Raw genomic sequence first — 11,366 nt, 5'->3', positions numbered from 1 at the left:
CTCTCCAGAGCCATCCGCCTAAGAAAATAATGGTCAGTGCAAATGGCGGCTATTAGCTTCCAGGTCACTGGGGCAGTGACTTTGCTACAGGTTTTAGCTTGAACTTTAAAAATAGTTCCCGAGGATGGATTCGTATGGAAGCCAGCTGCTGCTGCTGTTTGGTCTATTAATAATTTCATGGTGCCTGCAGTAATGCTACAGAACAGAAATACACAGCACAAGCAAAATAGTATTTTGTAATGCTGACAACACTAGAGATAAGCTCGCAAGGAACATTGGACTCATCCACCGCAACAACGCAGAAAGAAGAGTTAATTTTTTCCCTTTAGTTTTAGCACTGAGCACTTGAAAGGAATGAGCAATCTTCAAACCATCAGTAGTGGAGGATTGGAGAAATGGTCAGAGACCTGAGTTCATGTCTTACCTCTGGCTGAGACCCATTGCATGACCTTAGGTGACTGTCTCTTAGCCTCAGATCTGTTGCCCATACAATGGGTACAAGTGCTGCCTGTCTCTTCCTTGAAGGCCTGTTGCCAAAGCTGGCCCAAAACATACTGCATGGCATTTTTGCAAATGTTAAAAACACTGGGGCGATTATTAAATAAGGCAGCAGGGAAGAAAGAGCAATGACACACTGCTGATTGTCTCAGGACTTAAAGATTGTATCCCTGTAAAGGACTAGCACTGAAAGCTACCTGTAGCTTGGAATTATCATGGCAAATGGCAAATCCCCAGGGGGAAAGTTGTAAACCAGTGGTAGAAAAATGATGTTTGTTTTCCCCCTTTCAGTAGGCTGAAACTGTACAGGTTGAGTCTTCCTTATCCACAATTCTAAAATACTCCAAAATTCAAAATTGTCTGCATTGGCGTCCTTTGCTCCCTGATGGTTCGATATACACAAACTTTGTTTCATGCACAATATTATGAAAAATGTTGTGTATAAATTTACCTTCAGGCAATGGGCGTAAGGTGCATACAAAACATAAATGAGTCTTACGTTTAGACGTGGGTCTCATCTCCAAGATATCTCATTATGCATATGCAAATATTCCAAAATCTAAGAAACTCCACAATCTAAAACACTGGAACAGGTCTCAAACATTTTGGATAAGGAAGGCTGAGTTTTTACTGTGGCGTTGCTGTTGCATATGATGTGGCCACCAGTTTATATCTTGGGATTTTTAAAGCTTGGTAAAAGGCAATGTTGTGGCCATGGGCTCAATAAAAAAGCTTTGGGGGTGAAGAACTGCCACCAAACCACCCAAATATGGGCCTAATGATGTCTTCTATTGCCTCCAAGCCAGGAGAAGGAAGAAGGCTGAAAACTGGCCATCAAGCAAGCAAATGAAGTCACTTTAACTTTGCTGAAGATGTGTTGACATGACTCATCAAGAGTGGGGCAAAGGGGTGAGAACTGGCCTTTGCCCCCAATGCACTTGCCTACGCTTGCTATAGGGCACACAAACATGGCCTAAGGAAGGCTGAAAGCATGGTGAAGATGTTACCATTTGGAGGCATTTGGGGTGCAATGGGGTGGATTCCTCCTAGTTCCCCCAGTTTCCCACTCCTCCTCTATGGCATTCCTCTCAATTCTCATGATTGTCTAACTCCAGCCTATACCAGCTCCAGGATTTTGCGTTGCCCAATCTTATTCACGCTTATGCCGAAACAAGCTCTGCTCATTTCAGCATGGCACAGAGGAAGACTTCCTTGCCAAGCAGCAGCTGGATTCTGCATTCTGCGTACCTTAATACAAAATTGTCCAATTTGCATAATTTTTGTCTTCTTTTGCATACTTTCTTTTGCAATTTTACGATTCTTAATTATTTCCCTGCATCTGCACACTTTTGATAATTAGAGAGAGGGTTTTAAAAAACAGCCTGTATTGGCCACTTGTTTTTCCCTACTCTAAACTACAAGCAAAAACTGAAGACGTTGGATTCTACATTCAAGACAAAATTCTGGCCTTTGGCAGAATCATAACACCAATTCACATTAATGTCTGCCTTATCAGAGACTTGCAAAATTTCAGAGTGCTAGGGAAAAAAATCTAAGCCCAACCTCATCCTTTATGCACAAGGTTTGCTATACCCACGCATTTGGAAACTTTCCTTTTCTGCGGACTGCAGTTCCCAGAATCCCCCAGCTATCTTTGCTAGGGAGTATATTGACTGGTGGATTCTGTGAGCTGCAGTTTAAAAAAAAAGAGTCAAAGGTCTGAGAATAATTTGGGGGAAGATTGTTCTGTCCTGCTTACCTGTAATTCTCACCCCAAACGCTCATGACTTGTCATTTGGTTTTTCCTAAAAACACATACACACAAAAAGAGATTTTGGGAAGGTAATGGGATTAAGGAGGAGGGCAGGGAAGATACAAAATCCTCCATTGCTACGGTTATGGTAAGCATTGAAAGCCTTGCGCAGCACACACACACTCCTAACAGCTCTCTCGGTTTCTTAATATTGATACACATGCTACAAGTTAATGTCCGTAAGCGAGAAAGTCAAAAACGGCACAGGGACAATGGCGCTAGAAAACTGTGCTTTGTAGAGGACACTGTTGACGGTTGGAGACGTCTGGCTTTCCCCCTTCAATCCCCGCCCATCCCTACTTTCCTACCCTCCCACCCCCCAAATATCCCTATATCCCCTCTTCCCAACTTCCCCCAATGGAGCAGAAACCAAGCTGCCTCAATTTTAGTTAGCTTGACTTTGAGACGACGCCTTCCCCTAGAAGACATCTGGGTTTATGGAGAGGTTGGGAATGCATGACTGAAGACATGTTCTTTCCAACTGATATTGCTCCGGGAAGAAAGTTTTTGACACATTCCAGAATTATATAAAAAATAAACAGGAAAACGGAGAGCGTGAGCGACCGTTTTGCAACGAAGAGAATGCTTGCAAAGGTTAAAACAGTTCCGAGACGTCTCCATCAACTCTTCTCGACTGAGCCAACGCTGGTCATCATCATCATTATCATCATCATCATCACTCCAGAGACCGGATGCATCCCTTCCTTCCCTGTGTGACCTACACAGAGTATTTTTTTTTTTGTGAGGTCCTTTAGGAAATGTTTTATGGCACAGCCCACAGCCTCCACCAAGGGGGACAGGGGTTGTGTGCCCAAGTCTCCTTTTTATCTTTCGGATTTCACCTTGTACTTGAGAGTGAGGTAGGCCAAGAGCCGGAGGATGAAAAAGAAAATCCCAAGAACTATAAAGTCTAGGTAGAGTTTGGCTTCTTCCACGTCTAGTTCCTTGAGGATTTTGATGGGGTCTTTGAAGGGACACTCAGGCTCCTTGCACTCCAGTTCGCCACGTTCCAAGGAGTAGATGGTGAGGATGACACCTTCAAAGCCATACCTGAACCAAGATATAAAACGATACTATTATTATCAGGGTCAGAGCTTGGAAGCTTCCTTTAAATAATAATAATAATCAAATCCTGTTGCTTGGTGTAGTTCTTTCAGCAAAATAATCTGATTTTTGTTATTAATTACCGAATCCTGGCAAAATAATGCTTTTGTGTTACCTGGTACAGGTTGATTCTCTCTTATCCAAAATGCTTGGCACCAGAAGTGCTTTGGATTTCGGAGTGTTTTAGATTTTGGAACATTTGCATAGAAATAATGAGGTGACTTGGAGATGGGTCCCGAGTCCAAACACAAAATTTATTTCTCTTTCATACGCACCTGATACACATAGCTTGAAGGTCATTTTACGCAATATTGTTTTTGATAATTTTGTACATGAATAAAAGTTTGTGTATGTTGAACCATCGGAAACCAAAGGCGTCATCATCTCAAGCACCCATGAGAGAAGTTTTGGTTTTTGGAGTATTTTGGATTTCTGAATTCTGAATAAGGAATACTCAAGCGGTACTAGGTCCTAACAAAGTAATTTTTAAAGGTACCTTATCAACTCAAACATACGTTGCAAATATACAATGGTTAATGGAGCACACCAAAGAATTCCAGAAGTAAATCAGCATGTGCTTTACAGACTATAGCACAGCCTTCGATTGCACTTTGTTTTTGTGAGATAGTTAGCCTTCTCTATTAGGATACAATCATAGAATCATAGAGCTGGAAGAGACCGCAAGGGCCATCCAGTCCAACCCCCTGCCATGCAGGAAATCCAGATCAAAGTATCCCTGACAGATGGCCATCCAGCCTCCGTTTGAAGCCGTCACAACAAACTACACATCCCAGGATTCCACAGCACTGAACTGCAACCATTAAAGCAGTGCCAAACTGCATTAATTCTGCAGGGTGGTAGCAACCCTAGTCCAACACTCAAACCACTACACCACATCGACTCCTCCCTAAACTGCAAATCCCAGGAATCCATAGGATGTTGTTAAAGTGGAATATAGCATTACCACAGTGTATTGTGACAGAGCCATAAAAGAGATACCACACCTGACATAAGAGACGTAGGAACTCCACTGCAGGTACGTCGGGATGGTCTTGAAACTGACAAAGAAGCCAGAGAAGAGGAGGACTGGGATAGCTGTCACTGGACCCACAAAGGTGGCTACCTGGGAAGGGCAGAGAAAAAACAGGGCCAGGTATAGACAATTAAAAATGAATTGCAACAAGACATGCCTTCCCCAACCCAAGAACTTCCAGAGGTCCTCAGCCTGGCAGGGAAAGATAGGACTTGTAGTTCAAGACCACTGGAAGCCACTGAGTTTGAGAAAGCTATGCTAGATGAACTCCAGATAAGACTTCTAAAGATTCTGAGGATAAGAAAATCCAGAATTAAATTTCCCAGAAGTCATAATGGATGGTAGGTTTTATTTTTAACATGAGGCATGTAACATTCATCTAAAGTTTATATTATAAACAGATGACTCAAGGTTTTGCCTCTTAAAAGAATTCAGCTTCAGCATTTCAAGCTACAATCTTGCAAAGGTCAGAGAAATAAATCAAGGAGAAAAGCACAAACGATAAACAGTAGTAAGGAGCATCTGTGGCTGGCATCTTCAAAGAATGCTGGCATGGAAGTGAGTGGGGTATATATACAGCCTGGGTCCTTGCCATTCAACACAGACCAACACTCCAACAGACCAAGATTTAAATCACTCCATTCCAACCAAAGGTCACACAGTGTATATCTACCCCACTCACTTTCATGCCAGCATTCTCTAAAGATGCCAGCCATAGATGCTCATGAAACATCAGGAAAAAACACTTCCAGAACATGGCCACATAGCCCGAAAAACCCACAAAAACCCTATTATTATTATTCTGCGTTTCTCACACTGGAGGACTATAAAATGCCTGGTGAGAACATTTCTCTAAGCATTTCATTTCAGCTAAGAGAAACAGCGTTCCAACTTATAAGTGAAATCTGTTATGTGAGAAGGGTCCCGGAATGGATCCTACTGCACTAATCGCTGTTGGGCCAGAGAGAGAGAGTTTAGTGCTTCCATTCCCATGCAATTTCATCATGAAACTAACGCACCTTCTCCCCTGCCAGCCTTACCTGTAAAGAGGTGGATGCTGCTCCGATCATGAGCCCCAAAGACTGGGCCACCAGAGCGGTAGAAGTGGCTAGGGCAGAGAAGAGGATGAAGCGAGTGGCTTCGGGGGGCTGTCCTGTCATCCAGTAGACAATGCTGCAGTAGGTGATGGGGCAAATAACCTGTAGGAAGCAGCAGAAGGGCAGGTGGGCACTCTGCTTAAAGTGTGGGATATCTCCTCCACGTTTTATTTGCCCGGGTACAGCAAAAAGAAGCAAAAGTCCACCCCCTTTTCTCCTTTCCCCTTCTGGGTTAACTGAATGCAAATTACTTTTGCACGTTGAATTTGCAGCAGTTGAAGTGAGCTGAGGACAAAGGGGGGAGAGAGGAGAGGAACTGGGACATTTTAAAAGCAGCTGGAAAAGTGGGATGACAGAGGATTAATTGGGGATATCCTGGGCAAACTGAGATAGTTGCGAAGTTGAAGACTTTCATGGCCGGCATCCATAGTTTTTTCTGGGCTTTTAGGGCAAGATGCCAGCCACAGATGCTGGCAAAACGTCAGGAATAAACTACAGTATTCTAGAACATGGCCACATAACCCAAATAACCCACAAAAAAACTATGAGATAGTTGTGCTTCTGTATTAAAAGCACAGAGCCTCTGTTGAGAAAACATGGGGTGAAACCAAGTACCAAAACAGATTAAAGCTGACCTGCCTACCCCTCACCTGAAAAGGAACGTCCGCCATAGTTTTGGCAAGGAAATAGGCTTTCAGGCTGTACCAGTAGTTTAGGTGCTCCCTCAGAAACACGGACATCTCCAGAGGGACTGTAACAACAAGGAGACAGTACAGATGGGTGAAAGCGCAGCAGCATTTCATGCATCAAATGTAGTGGCAGAGCACAAAGAATGGAAGCTTTTGGGGTTTTGCATGTAAACGGTTGCAGGTTTAATCCCAGGTAACAGAAAGGAAAGAGGGAGGTATATTATTGCAAAGAGCATTTGGCATCAACTCAAGTGCCTGTATGACTTGATCTGAGCATCCTGATGGTTTGGACAGAAGAAATTTTTAAAATTGGATATGTTGTCTGCTTTTATTATGTTTAAATGGATTCTTTATTTTTATTTTAAGTTTCTATTATATATTGTTCTGTTTATATTTTACCTAAAAACGCAATGGCTTCTATCCCTCATTCTTGGGCCTTTTTGTAAGTTAAAAGTGACACTAAGGAAGGTAGATTTTAGAGTCATGCTTCCTCCTTGCTTCTAACGTACATCCATCCATACTTTATAATATATATATATATGCAGAAATGAACGACTGTGAGCATTTCTTCGTTTTCCCTTGCTATGGTGGATGAGGGAAGGGGAGCGCATACTTACAAGTGAGGACAGTGGGCATGAGTGCTGCAAACATGAGGAAGAGCATGGAGAAGAACAGGAATCCTGTGTTGTTGAAGACCTTGGCAGCGTCATTGCCGATGTGCAAATAGAGGAGGCCGATCAAGACACCGATGCAGATGTGGGACATGAACCGCAGGTGGGTGAGCACCTGTGCAAAGGGACAGGTAGCATGTTTACTCTTCCTGCTCCGGCCCTACAGGCAACAGTAGGGTGGTTTCTGAATATGGTTGGCTTCTGAATCAAGCTTGCCGTTTTACACTGAGATTTGGATTTCTGAGCTAAAATCTCAGTACATGATGCTGCATAATACATAGTGACACCACTGGGGTTATTCAGTTGGTGAAAACAATCCAAGTAGAATCTGGGTTGACTCCTTGTTGTTCACATGCATTTCGAACGCATCCGATTAAGTTTTGCAGGGGTCTGCCCAAAAACCCTCTTAACCTGGGATCATAGATGTTGGATTTTTTTCTGAGTTTTTCTAAAAGACTCAGATTGTCGGCTGTGTGAATAACCAATGAAAATAGACCTGGAATAAACCAGGATAAAACTCTGCATGCCTTGAGCATATTTCGAATACATTTCCGTCATCAATTCTATCTGTATTCCAGTGCTGACACATGTAAGCAACCAAACTCAAATGGATATGCACAAATATGGTTCCATAGCATGAACAACAAACCCAGAATGCATGAGTAAAATTATTTGCATAGTTGCACTAATAATGTGTGAATGACCCCATTGTCTCTAAGTCTCAGATTTGGGGCTGGACAATGCTGCACTGGCACCCTTACCCATCCATGACATTCTTATTGTAGGGTCTCAGTCCCAGTATCCCTGGACCCACTGCTATTCGCTCTTGCCTCTTCAATTCTTTACCACCCACCTACACCTTGTGGGGCACTTACCGTATCTCTCATGATGGACAGGAAGGTCCTCTTGAAGAGGATGCAGAATTGGGTCAAGGTGCTGGTAGCAAAAGTGTGGCTTTCAATGTGATCCAGATCCTGAAGGTGACGCATTGCCGAAAAAGAGAGAGTGGAAAGTTAGAGAAACAAAGGATCCCTTTTAGCCAGTAAACATGTGAGATTCAGCTGGCTTATTTTCTCTTTATACTTTTTCATTGGGTGGTCTAGTGCAGTGATTCCCAAACTTTGATCCTCTGTGGGTTTTGAATTTCAACTCTCAGAAGCCCCAGCCAGCTTGGCCAACAGATAGGAATTCTGGAAGCTGAAGTCCAAGGCATCTGGAGAACCAAAGTTTCAGAATCGCTGGTCTGAGCATTAGGTTATGATTCTGGAGACCTGGGTTCAAATGGTCAGCTATGGAAACCCACTGGGTGACCTAGGGCAAGTCATACTGTCTGAGAGAGGCAAAGGCAAAGACCCCTCTGTACAAAGCTTATCAAGAAAATCCCACAATAGGAACACCTTAGGGTTGCCATAAGTCAGAAATGACTTGAAGGCATGCAACAACAGCATGCTGGTTGGGGATTCTGGGAGCTGTAGTCCAAAATGCATTCCACACCCCCAACCTCCTCTGGATTTCTACCGGAGATTTGTTCTATTGCATTTGAAATGCACTCCTACTTACAGCCATGCAAGGAGCTGGGCAAGAGGAATCCATTTTGTCTGGACTGCTCTTCTTGTCGGCCATGGCACACAGTCCATTCTGGACCGCTTGGAACAGGAGTGGGTTGAGGTCACCATACTCTCCCGAAGCAACTTCGATAACTGCAAGGAAATGAACAGCGTGAATGAGTGAGCCAATATATGTGTGACTGTGCAAATGGGTACATACTTCCCGGTGGTTTCCATCCCTCAGCCCAGTATTATTACTATTGTCTTGGTTTCGCGGCCTACCAAGTATTAACAGATTGGAGTTCTCAGCTATCAATGATTAAGGTTCTATCCAAGAATCTAGGAATCGGTGAAGAACTGGCAGATTATGTGATGTGTTCTAAGTAATATCACTTTTGTTGACTGTGATATTGTGATCCTATCTCTTTGTATGTTTCTGTGCCTTCAAGTCACCTGTCAGTGTTTGGCAACCCCATGAATTTCATAGGATTTTCTTATGTAAGGAATCCTCAGAAGTGGAGGACCACATGAATCCCACCCTGCATTAGATGAACAATACTATGAACTGAACCATGTACTCATCATATCTAGGAAGCACCATCAATGGCCACCAACACTTACTGAAATCAGCTGGGTTATGGTAGGTAGGGCAATGAAGTCCCAGCCCTTTTAGGTACGGGATGAGGTTGGGTACAGCTCCCTTGAAGATGCATTGACCCTGGCTCAGGATATACAGCTGGAAGGAAGAAGAGAAAAAGCCACCATGAGTTCAAACATATCTGGCCTGATGCCATAGATCACTTCCAGGGTCTCAATTGCAAGGAGGCCTTGATAGAAATCAATGTCTATGTTCCATCTGGAAGAAGCAGTGAGTGAACCATCCAAGGGTCTTCTCTACAACATCTGCAAGTGTCCTTACCTTGTCAAACTTCTCAAATAGCTTGGCGCTGGGCTGGTGGATGGTGCAGATGATGGTGCGTCCACCTTGGGCCAGGGATTTCAGCAGGGAGACCACCTGGAAGCAGGAGGCACTGTCCAGGCCGCTGCAGAGGTGGGAAGGGTAGAAAGCCAGAGGAAGAAAATGCCAGAGTCAAAAATAATGAGAAGGAGAAGGAATAGCTATGTAGGGTAGATCCCTCCTGTGTACTGCTATGGGAAGAGTGGTTGTTTCAGTTGTATGCATGCTTCTGGTAGGTTTTTGAAAGAAAAAATTGGCTTTAAAATTTGAGTTGTGGGTCAGTTGCTGTTTGCATGAATGCTCTGGTGTACCACCCATTGCCAGTGGTGCAAATTACTCTCTCTGAGGCTGAAAACAAGGATGGGCACCTCATTCTGACCTCAGAAGAAGTAACTTACGCCATTGGCAGTGGGTGGCACAGCTGGATGCATTGTACATTGGGCCCTTGGTATCCGGTGGGGTTTGCTTCCAAGACCCTCCGTGGATACAAAAATCCACGGATGCTCAAGTCCCGTTACAGAATACTTTCAAGCTGTGAATGCTTGAATCCATGGATAAAGAATCCGTGGATATGAAGGGCCAACCATAAACAACCGTCCATTCTTGTAAAAGGCAACTTTTAAAAATCTGGGTTACAAGTGGTATACCACAAGTCCAGTGCAGGAGTTCTTCAAACAGAGACTGGATGGCCATATGTCAGGGATGCTTTGACTGAGAGCTCCTGCATGGCAGGGGGTTGGACTGGATGGCCCTTGGGGACTCTTCCAACTCTATGATTCTATGATTCAGTCAGTGTAGACATGGCCTGTGAGGTTTCCAGCAGGTTCTCTTTTATAGCCATGATGATGGAGGACTCATTAGCTCTTGCTGCCTTACCCAAGTGGTTTTATGGATCTGGATGAGAGACATCAGGGAAGACTGACTCCTACCTGGTGGGTTCATCAAAAAACATGACTGGAGGATTGTTGACTAGCTCCAGAGCAATGGCGAGACGCTTGCGCTGCCCCCCAGACAGGGATATAGTGCGGGTGTAAGAACACTCCAGAAGACTCAGTGCTGTCAAGATTTCATCCACCTGCATCCATGGGGAGGAAAAGGCAGAGGGAAAGTGTTTGTTACCCCAAACTTCACAAGTGCAATGATATATGCCAAATTTAGGATTGTCTGTTACATCGTGCTTCTGATTTCTATGCTTGGCTGTGGAAGCTGGACAGTTATGAAAGTCGAACAAAAGAGAAGTATCTCCTTTGAGTTGTGGAGAAGAGTTCTGCAGATACCATGGACTGCCAAATGCTGTAGTGTCACTACAGTTGGTGTCACCCAGTGTGGTAACTCATGGTGTCATTCCTCCCCATTGATCTGCTCCCATACCACCCCAATAATGCTTTCTGTACCAATGTTACTCATAAATTGAATTTTCATATATCACTGAATGTCATGCCAATAACTGTGACATAAACATAAACAACTGTTTCCCAGAGGGTTTTAAAACACAGGAGGTTGGGGAAAGAAATGAATGAACATCAGGACTTCACTGTCTTGCTTTTGTGCTCATTTTGGATCAGGGCTGCAGATGCGTCTTGAGCCATTTAAACTCACACTCTCTCCCCACTCTCTGGATTTCAAAGCAGCATGTAAGAGTGCTTACCAGCTCTTTCTTCACCTCCTGCTTCTCGTTCAGCTTCAGGTTTGCAGAAACCTATGTGAGAAGGAGAGCAAACACAACACTTAGGAACCAAGCATGCATTGCAGAGATGAACTTTCTCAAGGATATACACCCCAGAAGCCATGCATGCTTTCTATCCCAGTCTTAAAAAGTTTGGTCCACTAGAAGTTTCTGTGAGCTGTATCCCCCCCCCCCCCCCCCCCCCCCCACTAACTTTTCCAAGCTCTATTTTCTGTCCTTTGCAGTTCCATTATTTTGGAGATAGTTCCAGACAGAAAATTCCAAATACT

The 11,366-nt window shown here is 43.9% G+C and overlaps 1 protein-coding gene across 1 annotated transcript in view; it reads right to left on the bottom strand.

The window, feature by feature from the left end:
- Window positions 1–2,652: 2,652 nt before the first annotated feature.
- ABCG4 (ATP binding cassette subfamily G member 4) overlaps window positions 2,653–11,366 on the bottom strand; it is a 33,859-nt gene continuing 25,145 nt past the window's right edge. The window contains exons 5-15 of the mRNA XM_042474871.1: window positions 11,059–11,109; window positions 10,340–10,485; window positions 9,372–9,495; window positions 9,074–9,188; window positions 8,466–8,605; window positions 7,781–7,879; window positions 6,852–7,020; window positions 6,196–6,296; window positions 5,489–5,647; window positions 4,420–4,538; window positions 2,653–3,361 (exon numbers count right to left, since the gene is read on the bottom strand). Coding sequence (XP_042330805.1) covers window positions 3,136–3,361; window positions 4,420–4,538; window positions 5,489–5,647; window positions 6,196–6,296; window positions 6,852–7,020; window positions 7,781–7,879; window positions 8,466–8,605; window positions 9,074–9,188; window positions 9,372–9,495; window positions 10,340–10,485; window positions 11,059–11,109 — 1,449 coding nt within the window. The 3' untranslated portion in view covers window positions 2,653–3,135. The remainder of the gene's footprint in view (window positions 3,362–4,419; window positions 4,539–5,488; window positions 5,648–6,195; window positions 6,297–6,851; window positions 7,021–7,780; window positions 7,880–8,465; window positions 8,606–9,073; window positions 9,189–9,371; window positions 9,496–10,339; window positions 10,486–11,058; window positions 11,110–11,366) is intronic.

Source organism: Sceloporus undulatus, chromosome 6 (genome assembly GCF_019175285.1).
Source record: "Sceloporus undulatus isolate JIND9_A2432 ecotype Alabama chromosome 6, SceUnd_v1.1, whole genome shotgun sequence".
Classification (NCBI taxonomy): Eukaryota; Metazoa; Chordata; class Lepidosauria; order Squamata; family Phrynosomatidae; genus Sceloporus; species Sceloporus undulatus.
Note: the sequence above shows the minus strand (reverse complement) of the source record. Positions and strands in the feature narration are given on the sequence as shown.